General features: G+C 36.9%; 2 protein-coding genes across 3 annotated transcripts in view; both read left to right on the top strand.

The window, feature by feature from the left end:
* The first annotated feature begins 387 nt into the window (after positions 1–387).
* Positions 388–8,261, top strand: LOC113108403 (very-long-chain (3R)-3-hydroxyacyl-CoA dehydratase 2-like). The gene is made up of 7 exons (XM_026271524.1): positions 388–613; positions 2,288–2,405; positions 3,115–3,133; positions 3,611–3,699; positions 6,346–6,467; positions 6,545–6,723; positions 6,858–8,261. The coding sequence occupies exons 1-7, from the start codon at positions 489–491 to the stop codon at positions 6,938–6,940; spliced, it is 735 nt and encodes a 244-aa protein (XP_026127309.1). The 5' UTR covers positions 388–488; the 3' UTR covers positions 6,941–8,261.
* A 990-nt stretch (positions 8,262–9,251) lies between these two features.
* LOC113108405 (adenylate cyclase type 5-like) overlaps positions 9,252–24,134 on the top strand; it is a 64,671-nt gene continuing 49,788 nt past the window's right edge. For both annotated transcript variants that reach the window (XM_026271525.1, XM_026271526.1), the window contains exon 1: positions 9,252–12,509. In XM_026271525.1, coding sequence (XP_026127310.1) covers positions 11,589–12,509 — 921 coding nt within the window. In that variant the 5' untranslated portion in view covers positions 9,252–11,588. The remainder of the gene's footprint in view (positions 12,510–24,134) is intronic.

The following is a 24,134-nucleotide window of genomic DNA, read 5'->3' on the forward strand; positions in this document are numbered from 1 at the left end:
AACTGCAGACGTGTCACAGCAGTCAAATAATCCTAGATTTCAAATTTAATTTAGTATTTCTATCAAGACTACAAAAATAACTGATTCAATTATTTAATTATGTGTTTTTATAAATCTATATTTACGACAGGCATGTATGTTGATACCTGTGTAAAAAAACAACAACTGTGCGTTCCGCGCAGGAGACCCACAGTGACATCTAGCGACTGGAATATCTATTTCTGAAATACATGTAACCCAAAATTCAACACAAATATTACAATTTAATAATATTTTATTTATTATTAATGAACTGTTAAATTGTTATTGTTAAACATATATGTGAATAAGCGAAGCGAAACATCAACAACACATAATTTACACAGTGTACTCGCCAGGGGGCGCTGCATTCATAAAACCTTCTATACATGTCAACTAGGCCACACGCCTTTATTCACTCATCGGGACCATCTGGATTATGATCCAGTGTTTCTAATGATAGTTTTGTCATGTCGGCACCTGCCATGGGGACCAGCAAAACAGCGCACACTGATTCCAGTAACAAGAAGAAAAAGGGACCCGGAACGCTGGCCACCGCATATCTGGTCATTTACAACGTGGTTATGACAGCAGGGTATGATGAAAATCAAAATCTCTTCCGTGCTCTGTGTTCAAGCGTGTGATAGTAATAATGAATGGTTAGATTTCAGAGAGCGTGCTCAAAGTGCTTTAAAGGTTCAAGGTTACCTCCCCCTTTGTGTTTAAATCGCATGATTTAGCACAGTTTGTTTTGAAATTGCAATGAATGGACATCATTCTGAATATTCTGGTAATGCATTGCAACGTAAATCCTATTAACGCCTGTTTAACCGGCCAAAGACTCTTCAGGGCTAGCGGTCATTGGGTGCATTGTTCTTGTTTCACAGTAACGTTAGCGGGTCTGTTGTGCAGTTAGATGACATTAATGGACGTACGAGTGAATTTATTGTATTCGTTAGCTTAAATGTAACAATATACAGTTCAATAGACAGTAGCTGTGGTTAAATAGCGAATAGAAGTGCACTTTACCCTTTACTGTAACCACGAAACTGTTGCACGATTATGTCAGTGTCGGAAACGAATCGATTCAGTAGGACCTTTTCTTTTTGAGATCGGATGTAGGAACAAGAAACACAACATTTGAGAAACAATATATTTAGTCAAATGTTCAATTAAAAAATGTATTTATTTTTGCTCTCTGTGAATGCACACATGTATTTCTCTTCTAAAAACACGTTGTTTTGACTGCTTTTAAAAGGTACTATATAAATAAAGATTTACTTACTAAAATCTATTTAGCTGCTCATTTCAACCATAAAAATGTAATCCACGAGTACTCCTAAAACTCGCTTATATAGTCTAATGATTCAAGTAGCTGACTAAGGAACAATAGACGTTTTGACCGGTTATTGTAGATTTCAGTCCTTAATTTCAGTTATTGCACTCAAACAGCAAATGTAGTCGATTCTAGTGTTTTTGTAGCATGACTACAAAAAAAAAAATCACTACAGAAGTTAACATGACTTTTAAGATTTTCTAACATTGCTTCCCAGTGCTTGGAATGGCGAATCTTTCTTTTGAACCGAATAGTTTTCAAATCACTCGAACGTAAGTGAGGAAGTTTTCGAACTTTTCGAACCAACTGATTCCTTCAAATGAATTGAACTTCCCAATGCGGTTTCAGCAGCAGTAACCAAACCGGGTTTGCTACATTTTCGCGACTTCTGTTGACCAGAATGCAATCAGGAATAGCTTGATGATGCAATTCAGTCATGCTTTTTAGTTGGAGACAATTTCATGATATCCCACAAAGACATTAAACGTTGTCCAGTAATGTACTATGTGTACTATGTATTTTGAATGTGAAATCACAACCCAGTCCTGTTTGCCTTACTTAAGTGATTTTAAAATGCTTGAGCTGTTTATGTTTTTGGTGATTGTGCTTCTGCTAGCAACATGGTTTTGATGCTCTTCTATCTTCATCATGTTATACCAAGAATTGCATGCACAGCTGTGACAGATAAAGGAAGTTAAAATAGAAAAACACATCTTTTGAGAAATTGGAGTGTGTATTCTGGTGTATATTTTGCATCAGTGTAATAAATGTGCCGGATGTATTTGAATGAACTGGTTATATTTGCTGTTAACTGTTGTGCTGTAAGAGATTTGCATGCAGTTCCATGCCTGTGTGCATTGCGGAAATGCTCTTCTCTCTCAAAGCAAGGACAAGTGGCACTACAGATTTACTCTGTAATTCTTTTTTATCTAGATGGCTGGTCATTGCTGTTGGTCTAGTTCGAGCATACCTTGCCAGAGGAAGTTACCATGGTCTTTATTACTCGATAGAAAAGCCCCTAAAATTCTTTCAGACTGGTGCCCTTCTTGAGGTGAGTGTTATGGGAGTTAAATTAATTCATAACTCTGAAGTAACTCTATATATTTTTGTAAAAATGTTTTAAGTACACAGACAGTACACAATTAATATATAGAATCAGAATTAGCTTTATTCACCAAGAGTGCGAAAACACAAGGAATTTGTTGTGTCTTTATAAGGGGCTCTTGGTACATGCATATGAGAACAGAAAGAACATTTAAATGAGTCTAAAGAAAAAAAACTAACTAAAAATAATAATAATGTGGTATGAATCTGGAACAGAAGATTTATGTACAGTACAGATTTGTGCATTATTTATTGTATATACAGCTCAGTTGAAACAAAAACAAAAAAAACAATATAAATAATTCTAATAATAAAAGTCACTTTAGATAAGTTCTTTGCTAAATGCATAAATAAATGTTTGAACACACACTACTGTTCAAAAGTCTGGAGATAATTCTTTTTATTTTTTTCTGTTTTTATTAAGAAATCAATAATTTCCAACATAGATATTTTAAATAGATTGACAGTAAAAAAAAAGAAAAAAAAGAAAAAAAAAACTTATTTTGGTAATGAATACTGGAGTCATTTTCTTTACCTTATTTCACATTGTGGAAATGTAGTTTAAATTGGAGTTTAAATTAATTATTTTTATGCTAAAATGATAATTCCTTGAGGCTGAGTGCACCTTATAATATTTTTCTTTGCTCTCTTCACAGATATTGCATTGTGCCGTGGGTAAGTGCACCCTGCTGCTAATAACAGTCTCTTATTAATTTCTACTATAAATATGCACTAGGTGAAGTATATAGACCAGATTGGCTATACAAGGAAAGCTTTTTTTTAACCCAGCAGTGCTTTCGTCAGTGTGGGTGCTGCTTCCTCTGCCAGTCTGACTGTAATAATGTGATAAAGAGTTTCACTGCACCCGTGGAGCATAGAGTTCACAGTCCACTCCTCATTATTTGTGACTTAAAGCTTAATCTGACCTTTCCCAGAGCAAACAACCAGTCCTGCAGCACTCTCTGTTACATCATAACCATCCTTACTCTCCTCAAGTATTTTATTCTAATGATTTTAATTCTGTCTTAATTTCTCTATCATAATGTTTAGTGTAATGTATTAAGATTATTTTTTATATTTGCTCTAATGGATTCATAGTTAAAAAAATGCAAATGATTAATCTCTTTACACAATATTTGACATTTTGTGAAGGAATTGTTCCGTCCTCTGTGGTCCTGACTGGGTTCCAAGTGATGTCACGAGTGTTCCTTACCTGGGCAGTGACACACAGCGTTAGAGAAGTAAGTTTATGTATAAAGTGAAGTCTATTGGCTTCCATAGAATGGATTTTTTTTTAAAGTTAAAGGGATAGTTCGCACAAATAGCAAAATTATGTCATTTATAACTTACCCTCATGTTGTTCCAAACCCGTAAGACCTCCGTTTATCTTTGGAACACAGTTTAAGATATTTTAGATTTAGTCCGAGAGCTCTCAGTCCCTCCATTGAAGCTGTGTGTACGGTATACTGTCCATGTCCAGAAAGGTAAGAAAAACATCATCAAAGTAGTCCATGTGACATCAGAGGGTCCGTTAGAACTTTTTGAAGCATTGAAAATAAATTTTGATCCAAAAATAGCAAAAACTACGACTTTATTCAGTATTGTCTTATCTGAGCCAAGCCAGATAACGAACAAAAGACTGACTCGTTCACGAGTCAAGAACCGGTTGCATTGGTTTTCGGATCACCAGTAGTTCTTTCGGACAGTTCGATTCAATAAACCGGTTGAAGAAAACGGTTCACCAGTTCTTTTGCGCTCGACGTAATGGCGTAATTTGCGATGATTGCCCTTGATTCAAGCCTTCGGTTTACCCGCGCCAATAACACTAGCACAGAATCAGTTCAGAACAATCACCAAAAGAATCAGTTCAGTTCAGACGCTCTGTGTGTCAGTCTGCTTCACACTGAATCACACATGCGCAGTATCATCGGCTCCTCTGTTCACCAATCGGACGCGTCTGACAGAAACGGTTCTTGACTCGAGAACGAGTCAATCTTTTGTTCGTTATCTGGCACGGCTCGGTGTTCATCTTCAGTTCTCTCTTCACAGCAGTTCAGTCAGTGTACTGTTTGAGTACATGAATTACTCCGGGATATATGTTTGTTTTAACTCAGAGGGAGTGTCAGTCACATTAAAAAAGTTAACAGCTTAAGTCATTTGTGGATAAATGCGTATTAGAGATGCGAACCATTTAAAACGATTCAGTTCGATTTGGTGAACTGGTTCAAAAAGATTCGGTTACATCGAATGATTCATTCGTGAACCGGATATCACAAACTGCTTTGTTTTGAACTCTCACAACAGACACGAAAGAGAAGACAATGCTGAATAAAGTCGTTGTTTTTGCTATTTTTGGATCAAAATTTATTTTCAATGCTTCAAAAAATTCTAACTGACCCTCTGATGTCACATGGACTACTTTGATGATGTTTCTCTTACCTTTCTGGACATGGACAGTAGACCGTACACACAGCTTCAATGGAGGGACTGAGAGCTCTCTGACTAAATCTAAAATATCTTAAACTGTTTTCCGAAGATAAACGGAGCTCTTACTGGTTTGGAACGACATGGGGGTCAGTCATTAAAGGGGGTGAAATGCTATTTCATGCATACTGAGTTTTTTACACTGTTAAAGAGTTGGATTCCCATGCTAAACATGGACAAAGTTTCAAAAATTAAGTTGTACGTTTGAAGGAGTATTTCTGTTCCAAAAATACTCCTTCCGGTTTGTCACAAGTTTCGGAAAGTTTTTTTCGAGTACGGCTCTGTGTGACGTTAGATGGAGCGGAATTTCCTTATATGGGTCCTAAGGGCACGTCTGCCGGAAGGTGCAACATGAGGGTGAGGAGTTCATGACAAAATGTTCATTTTTGGGTGAACTATGCTTTTAACTTTGCATATGCGGCAGTGTTATTTTATAATTAAGTATTATTGAATTTTTGTAAATAATATTTTACATTTGCTGCAATTTGTTTTATTAGGTTAATTATCATTTGAAAACATTTAATGATTTATTCTGTGTTATAATTTTTATATTTTGTATTATTTAAAAGTTTTATTTAATTTTAACTTTCAACTTTAAAACATTTTATTTCACTTAGTTTTCATGTAGGTTTAAGTGGGGAAACACTCTGTAAAACTAAAATGTATATTTTATTTAATCATTATTTTAGCTAATTTGTTATTGTTTTATTTTGGTTTTAGTTAAAAATAACGTTTTACTTGTTCAGGTGACCAACAAGTACTTGTTCAGGTATTAATGGTATATTATGATTATTTAAAAAAAACAATTCTGTCAGGACCATGGTAAATAAAACAAATTAAAAAAAAATTGCATATGAAAATCCTAACCAATATCTCTAATTACTTATAAGCAATGTATATAATAAACAACATTTCTGTTCGTCTCATTACATCTTGTCTACTGCCATCTAGTGGATTTCAACAGCTTGTTTAATATTTCAATATAAAAAAAAATCCTGCATTAGTAGAATTTAAGTGTGAAGAAAACTATGTTATTTATTTCTGATTGTCCATCCCAGAGACAGACGTCTGAGCTGAAGTGTGTATTTCTGTAAGTTATTCTTATGAGAAACCTGCTTGAACCAATACTGGGGAGCAATACTAATATTTAACATGTCCATCTCTGCCTGTGTATGTTGCTAAAATAACCTCCTTTCAGGCCTGTATGTGTGTAGAAGTGAAGTTGGAGCCTCTGAATGCTTTGTGAAGTGCTTCCGTGTCCGACGTTCTCAGTAGTCCATCTTTGTGTGTCGAGTGGCTTCAGTCAATTGCAAAGGAAGAGTAGCAGACATAACTGCATGGTTCTCGACTAAATGAGCAGTTCTGTCTCTTCCCTGTGTGACTCACAGTTTCTCTCGTTTTAGGTCCAAAGCGAAGACAGTGTTCTCCTCTTCGTGGTGGCCTGGACAGTCACAGAGATCATCCGTTACTCTTTCTACACCTTCAGCCTGCTCAACCATCTGCCTTACCTCATCAAATGGGCAAGGTGAAGCTTCTCAGACTTTATTGTCTGGCCTTTTTTTGCTAGAAAACTACATATGTTTTTTTTTCAAATTTTCACAGGTACACGTTTTTTATCGTGCTGTACCCCATGGGAGTGGCAGGGGAACTTTTGACCATCTACGCTGCGTTGCCATACGTTCAGAAAACAGGGCTGTACTCCATCACCTTGCCTAACAAGTACAACTTCTCCTTCGACTACCACAGCTTCCTCATCCTCGTCATGGTCTCCTACATCCCACGTACGTTGTAATCTTCCATCTGTAAATAATCGGATACCTCGTTTGATCTCTTTGAAATCTCTAGAAGCTCATTCTTGTCTGCTGAATGAAGCGCTCTGTTCCTGTTAATGACCATCTTTGTCTGTGTTCCTCAGTATTCCCTCAGCTCTACTTCCACATGATGCGCCAGAGGAAGAAAGTTCTGGGTTACGTGGAGGAGTACAGCAAAGTGGAATAAGTTGCCACACGCAGCAGAACGCCACACTACAGATTTGTTATTTTTAAAAAAAGAAGACAAGGCATTCTTGTGGATAAAACAGGCCAGATACGCAGAATGATTGTTAACGATACTATTTTGGTCAAGAACTGTTGCAGCTGGGGATTTTTTTGGGGGGATCCTGTAACAACACCAATGGCTTTTCCTCAGTTTAGAGGGAGAGAAATGCCGTTTCCATACTAATACATCAGCTTCTGTGTCAGACATTTTCCTTTTTGATTCTAAATGTAGATTTACTGACCAAATATTGTAGCAGATATCACTCAGACAAAGAGCAAAAATACCGTTAGCTGCATCTGGTGGCTTTAACCAGAAAATAAATGTCTCATCATTTTCCAGCATGGTGTGTTTTGTACCCTGTATTTCAGATATAATTGACTTAAATCTGTTTCTCGCTCAAGTCATTCCTTTTCCTTATATTTGAGTATGATTCCTAACTCCTGAACCGTACTTGACTTTCACACTACTTGTCTACTGATTCCCATCATGATTACTGTTAGTGCTTTCTTTTTGTTTTGTGCTGTGTTTTTAAAAGGATCAACGTTAATCGGTTGTTTTAAGCAGTATTGGATATGTATTGTTGGTTTGTGGCCATTTGCAGAAAAAAAGAGGTGTGTAACCCAGAGAAATTGGCTGAGTTGCTGGGTGGGACCTCATAGTCAGTGCTGTCTACTAATGTACTAGATGGGCATTTCTGTCGCAGAAGGAGATTGCAGATGACATTTTTAGGAGCTTTTATGGCTAGCGATGTGGAAAAGTTTGGCTGAGAGAGACTCGCACGCCGAGCAGAAGAGAGCACAAGCCTCGGCTAACGGGGGCCAATTGGATTTGAGTGCCTCCAGTCATGCTTTTCCAATGAGTCAAATCTAATAATGTGGAGCGAAAGCTGGGACTCAAGACTAACTTAACGCTTCATTGCCCGTCTGCCTAATTGTGAACAGTCAACTTCAGCCCTCCCAATGCAAATGAATCTCTCTCATACTGAAGTGTGAGCCGCCACACTGTTGCACAGATAGTCTTTGCAAACAAAGTGGTAAGCCTGTTCTCCTTATAAAGCCTATCTGTGAAAAGATTAGCATGGGATGAATGGAGTGCAACTTTGAATAACACTGCATGTAAAAGTGGTGTGGCTAAACCTTGGTTCGTAGAAGCATGACCCTTAACTCAAATAAAAATGCCAACATTGTCAAGCTTTTGATATTCAAGTTCTGCATGGGACCAGCAAACTTTGTATGGATAGTAATATGATGATATATATTTACAATAAACCATAACATGAGAAGCAAGGCCAGATTGTTTTTATTATATACGTTGAAGTGCTTTATCTTCTTCATATTTTAGTATTTAACTGGTGTAATTAAAAGCATAAAAGCAAGGGGACTACAGCATATTCATACGATCTTCACATGAGGGCAGTAGAGATCTATCTTTGACTCCAGCATCAGGATATATTTTAACTGCACATGGTCCATGTGCACCATTGTCAGAAATTTACCTTCTTATTAAGGGACAATATTTGCTTCCTGGGGTTTGTTTTTTTGCCATTTAAAAAACTCAAATAAATCTACTCAAATAATTTGATGTCAAAATACATGCTTATTTCACTAAAGTAACCTTTCCTTTTTGAATAATTATATATATATATATATATATATATATATATATATATATATATATATATATATATATATATAAATAATATTTAAAATAATTAATTATGAGCCAACTTTAGTTTTATATTTTGAATTTCTCCCTAAGCCTCTCTAATTTTTTAGTTTTTAAATTGGTATTCAGAAAAGTTTGTAAAGCCAAATGGAAACATTTATATAATAAAACAGCTTCATTGTCCAATACATATCCACAGTTTGAAATAATACAGATGAGATTAAGATAATTTTCACTCCTTTTTAAAGTTTTTGATTTTCCATTATATAAAGCATGAAAAAGCATTCTGTGGTGTTTAAAATTAAAGTGAGACGAAATAGTTTTAAAGCTAATTTCCTTAGGGGTTGTATCTCAGCATCTCATCTGTTTAAAGGATAGGAGTCATGAGACCTATGAAAAACAAAACCGAGGAAGCATGACTTTGTTGACTGCAAAACAACAGGATCTTTGTCTTCTCGAACTGACACAGAAAAGCTGAATTCCCCTCACAAAGACAGAATCCTGCATTCTGAAACAGAAAAAGCGTCAACACAATGGAATGATGAACAACTGACAGCAATGATGAATGTTAATGATTTCATTTTTAATTAAACATTCCCATGCACATTATTCATATTTACATAAAACATCCACTAAAAGGTTAAATATTCAGAATATCAGTAAAAGGTGGTTTAACAACAACAACAAATAAATACTTAAAACACCAAGAAAACTTTTATACCCCCACTTTATTAGCAAAACGAACAAATCATTTCCCCCACTCTGCCTTGGGTACAGCTGTGCGGATAGTCCCGCCCACTTATCCAAATCACGGTGTATTGACGCACAGGTTGACCAATAGAAAAATTGATTGGCAACTTGTGCAACCTTCTTTCCAATAGAATCGCAGATAAGGCGGGGCCTAAAGATCATACTTGGTTGAATGGCACTACAAAGACAAGAAGCACCAAAACGGAGGATAACGCTCAATCAATTCTGTCCACTTCGGTCTTGGGGATCTGCAGGGAAAGGACGCACAGCTCCGTCCGACACAATCAATTCGCAGCTCGGCGCGAGCAGGGCGGATTCAACGCTCCTGTGGCGTCACAATTCATCTTCTCATCCAGACGCCAGCGCTGGTGATGTTGCTGCTGCTGCATCAGGAGCACTGGAGATCACTCTCTGCACAGCACGGATGAAGACTCCTTCACCAAAGGACACTTGTGAGGTCATCTTGGGGTGACGCAACTGACCATGCGTTTGGAAAGCTCAGGTTTTCACAGCAATCGTGATCATGTAATCATCTAGTGGGCTGCGACCTCTTATTCACAGGTGTACAGCTTGCGTGGATCAGTGCATCAGTGCGTGCGCGCCATGGATTCGTGCTCTGCACTTCTAGCTCAGACCAAACCACACTTTTGCGGACACTGTTTGTTCCTGTCATGAAAACGTGGAGATCTAGCGTGACGGGTGTAGGGTCAGTTCTCATTAATCGGGACTAAATAACGCAGTTTTAAGGAGTGTGCGAATTATGTAGTGACTTATTGGTGGGCAGACCATTTAAAAATAATTCTGCCTTTTTTTTAAAGAAATAAATCCGTTAAATTATTAAATGTAAATATTATTTGGGGGGAGCCACAGTCTTTCAAGGTTGGTCTCGCGCAAACCCAAATCGCCATTTGGCGCCACTAACAAATATCAGTTTCGAGTCATCTTAAACAGATTTGTAAACACATTTGTTATAAGTAACTATAATAAAGCGATACTTTAGTTTTTGTCACGCATGGACGTATCGAAACTAACCGCGATGGAAAGCTGGCGAGCAGCTTGCTGTTGTTATGGTTACGTTACCTCATCTGGCTAATGCCACTTTTATTTGTTAGCTTCCGTTTATCGACAGAAGATACGCGCTTTGCTGAAACGTTTCAACCCTATATACAGGTCTACTTACCTTCATAGACTCATACTTGTGTGGTTTTTATTTACTCGGATGGTTCAAGTCTTAATTAGGGGGTTGATTCCCTAAAATACAACCTATTAATTTGCACTCAGAGGTGATTTGTGTATTAGTATCTATGAATTGAAATGGGGCGCACAATTACCCCCTCTGCTGTTTACCTCCCAATGCGCTAGACACTTGTGGATGTGTCCCAAACGACTACTTTGTGAATTTAATTAAGGTCCTCTGTGATGTAAAAACGAGCGGATTGACTTGCAAAATGTGTTTATCTCTCTTGGAAAGTTGCTACAACACCGTACTCACTTTACATTGGCTCTAATTTCTAACAGCAGTATGCAAGATGCTGCTTTTATACCTTAGAAAATGGATAACTTTTACTAGTTCTTTTTTCTATTAACGTTAGATGCACGTCAATATCTCACACACACACACTTACTTTTGGTTTAGACTACTTTTTTAAGTCACCAGCTAACTGCAAAGTTATGTCTTAAATGGGCAGATTACTTTAATATAGGCTGTGTCCCCAGAAGTAATCCCATCTTTATTGTACGAACAATTTATTTGGGCTCACATACACATGATTGACAAGTTTAATATACAGTGCGCGAATCATTTTAATCTGATTCGGTTCGTTTCGCGTCACCCATGTTGGTGTCTCTTGAACAAAAACAAAACGCTAACGGCTTTAATTTAAAATATTTCTTTGTGGCGTTGCACCAAAATAATAAGAGTACGTTAGATATGTATCGTTCAGTACAAACAGATGTTAAGCAGCTGGTGCTATGGTTTCCTCCTCAAGCAAAGGCGATTTCTGTTGGCGAGTGTAGGATGTAGATTTAGCGCACTCCGACTAACTTGCGCGGCTACTGAAACAATATTTGAAAGCGTTCAACGTTATATGTTTGTATGTAAAAACTCCCGAGTTTTTATTTGAGTTAATTAGGGAATCAAACCCCCATAATTCGCACACCCTGAAGTCATTGATTGCATGTAGTGACCGAGATCATGTCCAGATCTAACAGCGTGAGCCCACCCGGCGCTGGCGCTCCCGGACTGAGGGGAGGGACGGAGCACAGATCCGCTTGGGGCGAGTCTGAGTCCGTGGCGAACGGATGTCCATACTCGGCCAGATCCTCCTGCAAAAAGCTCATACGGTCCAACAGTCGGTGGAGAGAGGACGATGACTTCGAGCGACAACCGGCCCGAACCACGACCACCGTTAGCCGGGTTAGTTTCAGATCCAAGTCTGCCTGGCAAGAACACGGGGAGGAGAGCCGAAACAATAACCGATCTTCCCCGAGGTACCGAGATGGAGAAGTGAGACCCAAGTCCGTGGAGCTGGGTTTGGAGGACAGAACCAAGTCCAAACCAGAGGAGGAGCTCATACCTGAAGTCAACTGTTCCATGAGCGCGTGCTGCAGCGGCGTGATGCAGATCTTCAAATCCAAGAAGTTCCAGTCGGAGAAGTTGGAGAGGCTTTACCAGCGCTACTTTTTCCGACTCAACCAGAGCAGCCTGACGATGCTCATGGCCGTCCTGGTGCTGGTGTGCGCGGTGATGCTGGGCTTCCACTGCGCTGGAGGGGTCTATCGGGTCACTTATGTGGTGGTTTTCACCACCACGATCTTGCTCATCCTCACGCTGATTGTCGTGTGCAACAGGAACGGCTTCCATCAGGATCACATGTGGATAGTTTGCTATGTGCTCATTTTGGTGGTGCTGACTTTGCAGGTGATCGGTGTGATCTTCGTGGAGCCGCGCAGCGCGTCTGAAGGCATCTGGTGGACCGTGTTTTTCATCCACGTCATTTACACACTTCTGCCCGTGCGGATGAGAGCGGCGGTCATCACTGGGATTATACTGTCTGCCATACACGTGCTGGTCTCATGGAAGTTAAACGAAATGGACATCTTTTTGTGGAAACAGGTTAGTACAGTGCTATCTATCTATCTATCTATCTATCTATCTATCTATCTATCTATCTATCTATCTATCTATCTATCTATCTATCTATCTATCTATCTATCTATCAATCAAGACTGTCAGCATGGTCATTTGACCATAGGCAGATAACATGGTTGCAGTGAGTCTATTTGGTTACGTGCACACTTCCATGAGATTATATTTTTATGCAGCAGTTTTGTAAACAAGAAGAAAATGTGTTTAGTAGTTTATAGCCAACACTTTCCTCTGCCAAATAAAATTCCAAAAGAAGCCAGTGCATAATACTTTCTAATCAACAGTCTGGACGACAGCTGGACGTTTGCGAGTGTTCCGTAATCACTCCTCTCCAAACTCCACTCCGTGTTTTCCATTTATCTTTCCCAGTTTAGCTACTAGTTCTTAGTGCTCTAATTTTTCAGTTCTGTAGTTTTTTTCGTTAGTTCTGAGAATTTCAGTAGATCTTTAGAAGAACTGTCAATCCCATGTTACCTGAGCCTCAAACCTTTCAGCAGAAGTTTAAGAGTGTCAATGCATGAAAAGAAGACTTAGCGTGCCTTTATTAGCCAGTTCTACAGATCTTAGATGTTCTTGCAGTCATGAAAGCGACAGTTTTTTCTCAGCAAATCCTTGAATTTAGTTGAACCGCCAGATTTAAAGTATTCTATTAAAATCGATGTGTATGGATTTATTACATTGTTATGGTGAATGCTTCCACTTTGCGTTTCCTTTTGGGTGACTTGTTACCTTTTATTGGAAACAAGTAACTGCTTTACAGCTTTAAACTGTATGTGCAAATAAGTTGCAGACTTGAGTCTGGTTCATTTTTAATGATTACTGTTATAAATGTTAAATATTTCTGAAATAAGTATTAACACTAATTTTTTGTTTGTTTGCAAAAAATGACATTTCTAAAAACCTTTTGATAATTAAAAATTTTTTTTTTTACATTTTAATCAGTCAATAAATATATACACTGTATATATTTGTAATCAGTCTTAGTAGATTTCATAACATTAAAAACAGTACAGTATTTCTTCTGTGGAAATTTTCATGGTTTTTGTACTTAACCACTGTGCTCCATTGAATTTTTAAAGTCTTTCGACTCTTCCAACTAATATAACATTTTATAGTAAATGTGTTTTAAAATCCCTTGACTTCAAACCTAATTAGAATGGTGTGTGTGGGAACGGCATGCTGTGTTTGTTGCTCTTTCCACACAATGCTGTTGTCTTTAGCATATCAGATCTCTCTCTGTTTACATGGGACCTAGCAGGACTCTTCAATAGTTCACTATGGTTTTATATAGATCCTGGGATGAAGCATATATTCAGAGTGCTCTCATAGATGACTGGCTTTCCTCAGACTGTGAATATCGGTGCTGCTTTTTATGAAAGGTTTCTGGGCTAGACTAGAGCAACTGCTAAGGTGAAATCAGGTTGCTGTAAGTGTTTCGATGAGATTTAAAGAACCATTCTGGGTTCAATACAAGGCCATCCATCTTATTTTATTCATTTTTATACATAAAGCATAAATATCCACTTCCATATCAAGTTCTGAAGGTGCTAGATCTTACTTTTTCTGCCACAAATTAAGTCCTGATGAGTACAGCTAATCATTTGTAACCTTCAGTTGCAAATTCATTAGCAATTATGATGTTTTGCAATTATTTCTTGAGTACTTTAAGTAGCACAGGTTATCTTGCATACCATTTTTTCATTACAGCAAGACCAGGCTACAAGAAAAATGCCATGCACTTAAGGATAAGAACAAACCAAAGGTGCTTTTCAGGATTGTCTTACAGATCATCGACAGTTCACAATCTCCAGCTCCATTTCCCCTGTGTGCTTCATTAAAGCCAGAGGTGGGACCCAGTTAGAGGAGCTAGCAGCGATGGGGGGAGAACAGAGGTGGACAGAGTCCTGCCTGGCACATCTCCAGCTCTAACATGGTTTGTGGCTGATTTAATTGAATTGCCCCACTCTGTAACATGCAGACCCACTGGAATTCAAAACAGATGTCCTTCCTGTCCCTCTTGAAAGATCTGCTATTAATTTGCCTTTGAGAGTGAACCCCAATGGAAGCATTAACCTTCCCCCAAGCCAGGCTGACTACGTGCTCTTCAGAGCGGCACGCTGGAGAAAAGCACCACCCCTTGGGACTAATGCGGAACTCTCACACAGATGATCTTTTGATGCTGTGTCAACTTTTGCTCAACTTATGCAGAAATGTATTTTGTCTGAGTAATCCGTTTACATTATATCACATATTTCAGTTGTAGATTGAAATTCTGCAGAAGAAACAAATGAACTAATGAACACATCATGCTTTTAAAAGTCTATTCAGGATCACTTTTACTTAATAAATTATTAATAATAATAATAATAATTATTATTATTAAATTAATTACAACAGCAATAATTATTAGTAGAACAATAATAATAAATTAATAATAATTAAAAAGTGTGGAAAAAACAAGTATATCACTGACATCACAAAAAGTCACTTTAGAAGTCAATATATTGTTTATTTTAATTTCATACATGCAAATATTATTAATAAGAGTACTGTCAGCCCTATAATAACAATTTTAAATCCAAACATTTGTGTCCATTTTATTCATTTCTCAAGTTATCATCCCATTATTAGGTTTCGTGTTGAAGAGTGTTTAATAATAATAATAAAACTAAACAGCAGGGTGCGCTGGAATAATTTTGTTTATAAAAATTTTTTGTAAAATGTACTATAAATGTAATGTTAATGTTAAAAAATATATTTTTTACAGTGTTCTGAAGAAAGGCCTATTTGGGTTGATGTGTTGATGTTTTAAATAATTAAGGCTTTTTAGAGAAATGTGAGTGCCTGTCCTTGGAAGTATATCTATTAAAAAACATTCAATAATATATACGTCTATAGATTTATGTATCTGTGTGTATCAGGAGGTAGTAGGCAACCGGCCTTATTGCAGATTTTGTTTGGCAACTTGAAGACTTTACAAGTTTCAAATGGGCAACCATATGTGTAATGCCTGGGAAGCTTGAAGTTTTTTCCCCCTCATAAAACAGCTGTAGGAGTGAGTTAGTGTTACCTTTCAAAACCAGACTCTGACATGTCTCTTATGAGTGCAGACCCTCATCGTGCTTGTTGTATCTTAGCAACCAAGGCCTGTTCTCACAAACACCATGCCGAAGCACTCAGGGCTTCCCTGTGAGAGGACCCCTGCTTTTCATCTCTTAACCACCTCCAGTGAATGTGCGATCTTACCATTAGAGGTTCTAATTAAGGCACAGATGCCGCTGGTTCTGGGAGTCTTTATTCTCTCTTTTCTTCACTCCCCGCTTGCATTGTTTTTCCTGTTGTCAAGGTCGACCTGAGGGTAATCAAGCTCTGATGTGTGTGTGTGGGTGGCTACCTGCACCTCTCTTTAACAATTGCTGCAGTCCATGGCTTAGATGTCTTATTAGGAACCACATCTTGGGGTACTTAATTCAACTATGAGCTCTGATGGTTTATTTATCATATGTTGTGTAACTTTTTTCTTTTCTTATTGCACTTAAAGGAATAGTTCACCCCAAAATGAAAATTGGCTAAATATGTAGCTCCTCAGGCCATCCAAGAAGTAGATTAGAAGTACTGTAGAGTTAGTTTTTTCTTTGGATCCTCTGCAGTCAATGGGTGCCGTCAGATTGATTGTTCAAACAGCTAATAAAAGCATCACAATACTCCACAAGTAATCCATATGATATTGTGAACACGGGGACCATAACAAAGACATATTGCACAAAACATCCCTGCCAAAGCCACAGGTTCTGCTCCATGAACACTGCACTAAATTACCATTCATTAAAAGTTGTGATTTATATAAAAAAATCCATGTTTTTTAATTGAAATGGTTGATTCTGACTAAAATACATGTTTCTATCCATAATATTGGTTTCTTTCCAGGAAATGTCTGAATTAGGAGATAAATATGCACAGATCAAGCACCGTTTACAAGCAAAAACATTTTGGTGGATTTTAATATGAACAGACAACTGGGGAGGATCTTTAATCTTTTAACACTTATTGGGGCAAGCGTTATTGTGGATGATGGACTCATATTCTGGACAGATTTGATGGTTTAAAGTGAAAATAGCATAATAACTATTATAATTTCTTTTTTCTACACATGCATTTTTTTCTTAAGACATTAAGATTATTGGAGTCATGCATTTTTTCAAATCCTTTCAGCAGTGAAGAGTGTTACATTCTTCGCACCCAATTAGCATATTACAATGGTCATATTATACTGTATGAACAATAGTGTATTAGTATATTATGCCATTAGTAGATTGGTAGGAATTTTAAGAAAATAATGATGATACTTTTAAGTGAAAGTGAAAGTGACATTCAGCCAAGTATGGTGACCCATACTCAGAATTTGTGCTGGGCATTTAACCCATCCGAAATGTGCACACACACAGAGCAGTGAACACACACACACACTGTGAACACACACCCGGAGCAGTGGGCAGCCATTTATGCTGCGGCGCCCGGGGAGCAGTTGGGGGTTCGATGCCTTGCTCAAGGGCACCTAAGTCGTGGTATTGAAGGTGGAGAGAGAGCTGTTCATGCACTACCACCACCCACAATTCCTGCCGGCCCGAGACTAGAACTCACAACCCTTCGATTGGGAGTCTGACGCTCTAACCATTAGGCCACGACTTCCCTAGTTTTAAACAATATTTGCAGTTGCATTTTATGTTTTAGTTGGCCTACTCATGAAATTACACCCTTAATAAGAGCAGAGAGCATGTTCGATTTTTGCTGTTCTCATGAAGCTTTCAGATTATCCCGTGTTGGATTTTATTAGTATTTCTTGTGTACATCTGATTATTAAAAGGCGTGAGTGTGTCTTGGAGTAGACCATCTCTGTTGACCCACTTGAGTAATTTTATGATCATCTTCAGAATATTTATAATAATATTTTTTCTTGGGAATTTCACTCAGTGATCAGAAACTCAGATGTAAGATGTTTTGCACATGGAGCCGATTATTTCTGTAGAGACTCTGGAATGCATCCTGATTCAAACCAAACTCGGCATGTTATTTTTATTGCAGAACCACCCTCTGTTTCTCTTTTATTTGTCACCCATCTCTTTCTACAAGGCCATGCTGCCGCCAACAAATTCTGTGTGTTTGTTATTCCCACATAGTGTCAAATCATGTAAACACGCTAATTTTATAATTGTAAATGGCAGGCTGGAAAATGTAATAGTCCACATGTATTTCATATAATTTTAGTGTCAACCTGCTGTGTGAGTGGCCCATTAAAGCTAGCATGCAATTCTAAAGTCATTCCCACAAATATCTTAGTGTCCCTCTTAAATGCTTTCTTTTTGAATGTCTTGAAAAAGCACATAAGGGGTACAGCGAGAAATTTATAGCTTCTCAAAATCCTAATGCAGAATGTTTTCAGTTCTCAAAATGACTGTGACTTTTATTTTTAATTTTAAAATAACATAAGTATCATATTAAAGTGTTTTCAATGCTTTGAACAGTGTATGCATTGCTTTGCATTAAATGGAAAAATACCATAGCTAATATTTTACCAAAAGTTTTTATTTTTTTTAATTTTTTTTATGTTTATTTCACTTTTTTCATGTATAGAATTTAGACAAACCTAATGTTTGGGAAACTGACTTCAAACATCTCTTTTTGATACCTTTTTGCAATCGTGTTTGACTAAATGATCTACTGTAAGATGAAGTCAAAAGGCATAGCATTATTTGTTTGCAAATGTCATTTATGTATTTTTCTGTAAATGTTAAAATCCCGGGCTTCTAAGTTTGTAATTGTTAAGTAGGGATATGAAGTATTATTCCATATTTGGATCTTCAATATTTTTCTTGCTGACAAAAGTTGATGAACTTAAACAGATTAGTATTTTGTTACTAGTAGGTCATTTAGTGTGATCAAAAGCAGATTCCCTCTTCTCTCTAGAAATAAATCCTAGGTCTCTAAGCCAGTTCCAATGTTTGCATCATTGCTCATTTTTACAGGCAGGTTCCTGAACAGGCTTCAAAAGTTGTCCATGCACTTTCCATAGGGCTGTCACTGTTGTAAAAGGATATTGGAGGGAAGCCAGCTGGCCATGTTGTCATGTTCATTTTTGCATTGTAGTCAGGAATAAACCAATTCTCACAATGGTTTCCATAGAGGGTGTGGGGAACATTCAAACTTTTTGTAGTCAAAATATATTCCACAAATGATTACGGTAGTAAAATTAGACTGGATTTAGAAAAAGAGCTCAGACAGGCAAAGATCTATGAAATGACACCGAGTCAAAAGGAACATATGGCCAGTCCGTAAAACACTCAGATGTGATAACCACATTTCTATCAGCTACAGTACTTCAATAATGCAGAACAAAAGAGAAGTGTGATTCAAATTATTTCAGATCATTAGGCTTTACATGAGAAATTTAGGCTACATTTACTTGTTTGAGGAGTAAGTACTGTACTGACATTTTCATTCCTCAGAGAGCAGAAGTAACAGTTGGTCTCTCTCTCTCTCTCTCTCTCTCTCTTTCTCTCTCTCTCCACTTTCCAGGAAAGGAAACTCAATATGCTTCTATAAGTGGCAGGCAAATGACCTATTCTGCTTTTATTCAAATCATTTTGATATAAAATGAACTGTTATTTGCTTATTGTTGCTCTGTCCGTTTCTGTGTGAGGCGATGCTATGTTGTCAGGAAAGATCAAGTAAAATGTGTATGTGCTCTCTTCTTTCAGGGTTAGAAATGTTAATAAATGTTCAGTGGACCAGATCTAATCTAATTCAATTTTCAGGTAAACTATGGGTGGAAAAACCTCTTGGCTGCCTTAGTCATTCTTATGCTATAAAATAGGCTTTTGCACAAAAATAATAAGCTTGCCCACTTAAGAGATGCCATTGTTTTGTAAATAACCAGGTTTTAGGGACTAAGGAATAGATTTTAAGTTTGATGTCACAAACATTTCAGGGATTTGCTTCTCACGTAAGCAGTTGCTTGCTGTTGTAGTGAGATGTGACGCATTTCTTGACATGTTTTACTAGAAAAGGTGTAATAAATACTGTTTTAATAATGGCTTTAGAAGTCGTGAGCTGAGAAATGTGTCAAGATGGCCTTAACTCACCCACCATGAGCTCTCTGCTACAGAACCGAGTGATGGGTCCCCAGGACCTGGATCCAAAACCACTGCTTTACTCCACTGTAATGTTCATTATAGGTGAACAGCTGACCTTAGTTATTCTGTAACGTTACAAACCAAGAAGAAAAAAAAAAAAAAGGAAAACTGAGTGGTAGTACATTTAATACATTTTATTATTAATCTTTCCAAACATTCAAAACTCATTTTTATTAATTGAAATTTTAAATGGTTAACTGCATATATTTTTTTTACACTGTAAAAATATATGCAAGAAATACTATAGTCCAAACTTTAAATGGTTCAACATTGCATTATATGTAATCTTACGGTTTTTATTTAAAACTTTAAATACCCATATTACAGTGTAATGCAGTAAAGGGACATTCTAAGAAGTCACCATGTGACGTATTACTATATCATTATTATTATTACGAATCTATTTGTGTAAATAATTAGTTCCTAATTTGGTTATATTTAATGTTATTTAGTAAATGTTTATTGCATTATTTTAGGGTGGTGTGGTACTGTAAAAGTATCACCCATGTTTTATGGACGGGTCACATACGTTTAATTATGATTAGTCAAGAGGGTTGTGTTGGATCACCTTTATTACTACGGTGGTTGTCAGTAAATTTTAAAGTAAAAAGCAGATTTTGGTAATTCATATAGCTTGTTACATGTATGTTAACAATATACTACTTAATGAAAAATGTGGTTATAGATGTAACATTATGGATCCGAAAAAACTCTTTTCGCCATTTTCCTGAGTCAAAAATGTGGTTGTAGACATCATTTTTTATGTCGTTAGAAGTTTGTTTTGTATTTTAAATGTGTTCGTAATCAAATACTTTAGACATGTTTTTACAACACTTTATAACGTAGTGTTTTTCATATTTTCACATGTGGACATGGTTTGCAATGTGGTTGAATGACCCTCTCCCCCAGCAGGAGAGAAGAAAGGCCAAGCTCTTTCTCATCTCAAACTGCTGTGATGAAAATTTAATGTGAGCTTCTGCTACCCTTTGCCTTGATTGTACGTTTTTTCCCTCCTCTTTTTATCATCCAACTGGATTAATATTTATAGAAAATATAAGAGATTATACCATGAAGGCTCAAGAAACATTTGCATTCCATGAATTCCACCACTGCTGAAAAGGAAATTTAGCTGGCTGTAACTTGCTAGAAGAACACAACATTTATGATCTTTAAGCCTGACAATTATATTTTGTTGTGTTGCTGGCAAAGTCATTTTGTTCTACCACAAGGGTAGGTAACCACATGACAAGTCGGGGGTACTTGTCAACTATTCAGTTATAGTAAACCTTTTATAATTGGCCTTGTTTATGAAGGTCCAATGATGGATGCTTTTTAGATATGTCCACAGCACCACTGACGTTGAACCTTGATATGTCACTGTAATCCTGAAAATGCAGCGTGAAGATGGGTAGTAAAAAGAAATATTTATTTTCTATATTTTTTTTCTTTTTTTTTGTATAAAAAAAGAATCATAAATTATAATGATATTTATATATATATTAGAAATAATAAAAAAAAAAAACACAATTAGGCAAAAACTGCCAAAGGTTGCCAAAACTCAAAGATTTTTTCCCCCGCTGACAACAACTTACTGTCGTGGCTTTAAAAAAAAAAAAAAAAAAAAGATTTATATATATATATATATATATATATAAAATTGTCATCCAGTTATAGCATAAAGATTTATAGCAGACCATAAATATGTTCTTGTCTGTGGCAATGTTGGCCCAGCAGAGGGTTGTCAGTGATTCAGCCCTCCTCACAGCACAGTTAAAGACTGCTTAGCTGTTAATTAGTTGCTTGTCCAACATTATTGCAGTTCCACCATGTAGTATTTTTATCATGTAGTGCAATTTAATTTAGAGAAGGCAGTTTAAAAATAAATTTTATCTTAATTTATTATTAGAAAAAAATCTCACCAGTGCATATGCACATACTAAAAGTATTTGAAAACAGAAATTGTGCTTTGTACATTGTCCAGGTTTTTGGCTATATTTGTGTTGCTTCAGTTAATCGATTAAACTGGCAGGGTTATCTCAAAATGGCCAAATATTGATTAATTTATTGACCTGGCTACATTGGTCTGTTACTAATACTAATATGAGGAAGAGGTGTGAATGTGAGCAGTGGGTGGTATGATAATGAGAGTGATGTACAGGGTCGTGTCAGTGGGCCAAAAGGCAGCGGGTCTTGTCGACATATTAACTGGACAATGTCATCAGCAACATGGGGGGTTCATTTTTCATTTCTCTTGCTCCCAAATCAGGCTTGAGAAAGTATGTGTGGGCTGGAGGCTTTGTATGTTAGATTGAAAACTTTTAAAAGTTAATTATTTATTGTAATGAAACAACATTTCTTAGCTATAGATTTGTAAAACTTGTCCCTTTTCTTTGTATCTTCTTCTTTTTTTCTTTTTTTTTTTTTAAGTCAAAGCTTCACATGTGAAACTTCATGTTTTCAGGGACTGAAGTTTGCTCTCCCATAGTTTTCAGACTCCCACACTCAGTTTGGTGTCTCTAGAGAATCTGAAACCATTTTTAACAAATCACGTGTCTAGATGGTTGTAAAAATATTCTGTAATCTCAGCCCAGTCAATCCCAATGGGAAAGTTTAGGCCAAAAAACTGTCGGTTAGTTCCCTTTTTTCCCCCTTTCTTATACACTACCAGTAAAAATTCTGGACACAGCTACAATTATTAATTTTTATTTTATTTTATTTTAACCATTTTCTGAAGAATAGGAAAGTCTTTTTCTTGCAGAAAATGTGTGTATCAATTTTAAGGGTGAGCACATCCAACAGCAATTTAGCAAATTAATTGACTGACAATTAAGTAAAAAAAAAAAAAAAAAAACAAGGCGCAAAATTTAAGTTTTCCTGTTTTTGTGGCCAGGTTTTACAGTTATAGTTCTGAAGTCTTTTTTTCTGTTCATATTTAATATCTCTAAAGTGCTAGTAAAGGCTTGTTTTATGCTTCTGGAGGCTTACAGTCGTGTCTTCCGTACAAAATCTTCTCCTGAATTGAATTTGACTGAAATAATTGAAATGTGCATCCACATTTCTCTCTGTTATCAATGTGTACAGCTTTGTTGGGTTAAGTTCTACTCTGTTAATATCGGATGGATAAATAAGAGAAAGACTGATCAGCCCTATAGGTCCTTAAGTGTGCTATAGGCCTCCGGGGACACAGACGTTCAGTGTGACAGTGGCGGGCATGCATGATGAATTTCTCCAGCTCTTAGTCGACATCCTGAGAGAGACATGGAATAACTCATAACTATAATTTTATGGCAAGACTCAGCTGACAGCCCCAGGACCCCCATCATGACAGCATTTCTCCGAAACATAGCCCTGGAGCACTTGAGGAATGCAGCGAAGATGATTTAAAGGGATAGTTCACCCACAAATGAACATTTTGTCATCATTCTTCTCCCCCTCTTGTCATGCAAAACCTTTATCTGATGCCATTTTTTTTTTTTTTTAATGCTTTTTGTGCAATTTCAAAAGGGCACTGAAGCTTACAAGCAAACAAATGTACTAAAATATATCAAAAGTAGTTCACAGGAACTGTGCAATCTATTAGTTAACTGGATTTCATGAACAGAAATCACTATTTTTTTTTTTACTAATTTATTTTTCCCCAGAGACTTTCAAGGAAGTCCTACAGATTTGGAATGACACGGGGGTTAGTAAACGATGATAGAAATATCATGGCTGAATTATCCTTTCAAGTTGTTATGCCTACTTAAGATGAGCTGTTTCTTATCATTTTCAGCCTTTTTAAGATAAGCTGATAAAGGCTCATTTTCCTCCTTTTGCTTCTGTAATGCTTTACAAGGATGTGATAAAGCTTACTCATTCTGTTACCAAATATAGCCTAGACATATGCAGTGTTGTGGATTCTGCTGTCACCCTGAAATATAAATGACTAGACCTGCAAAAAATCTGCATGCAGAAATCCACAGAAAGCTAAATGTCCACAAAATGTTGTTTGTTTGCTAAATATTTTGCCTGTTTGATAACATTTGCCTTTAAGAGTGTAATACTCTGTCTGAGCTCTTTTTAACATGTTGCCATACTTAAACCATTCCACAGAATTCTGAAGATTTTAACTCCATTATTAACTCAGAAACTGTGAGGAAAAAGTGTGCAGAATTTGTGTAATGCTATAATTCGCACATACACTACTGTAGCACTCAGCATGCCTCAAATAGGTTTCTTACCAGCCCGTTTAAAGAATAAAAAAAACTCGGATGCATTAAAGCAAAGTGGAAAATGGATGACCTCATCATGTCAGTCCTCCGGGATGTGTTTAAAGAGTGTTAGCCTGTGACGTATGTTCTCCTCTCACTCCTATTTGCCTCTGCTCGTAGCTTTTTTTCTTTTTTTTTCCAGTTTGCCTTAA

The sequence above is a fragment of the Carassius auratus genome, chromosome 9, assembly GCF_003368295.1.
Source record: "Carassius auratus strain Wakin chromosome 9, ASM336829v1, whole genome shotgun sequence".
Lineage (NCBI taxonomy): Eukaryota > Metazoa > Chordata > Actinopteri > Cypriniformes > Cyprinidae > Carassius > Carassius auratus.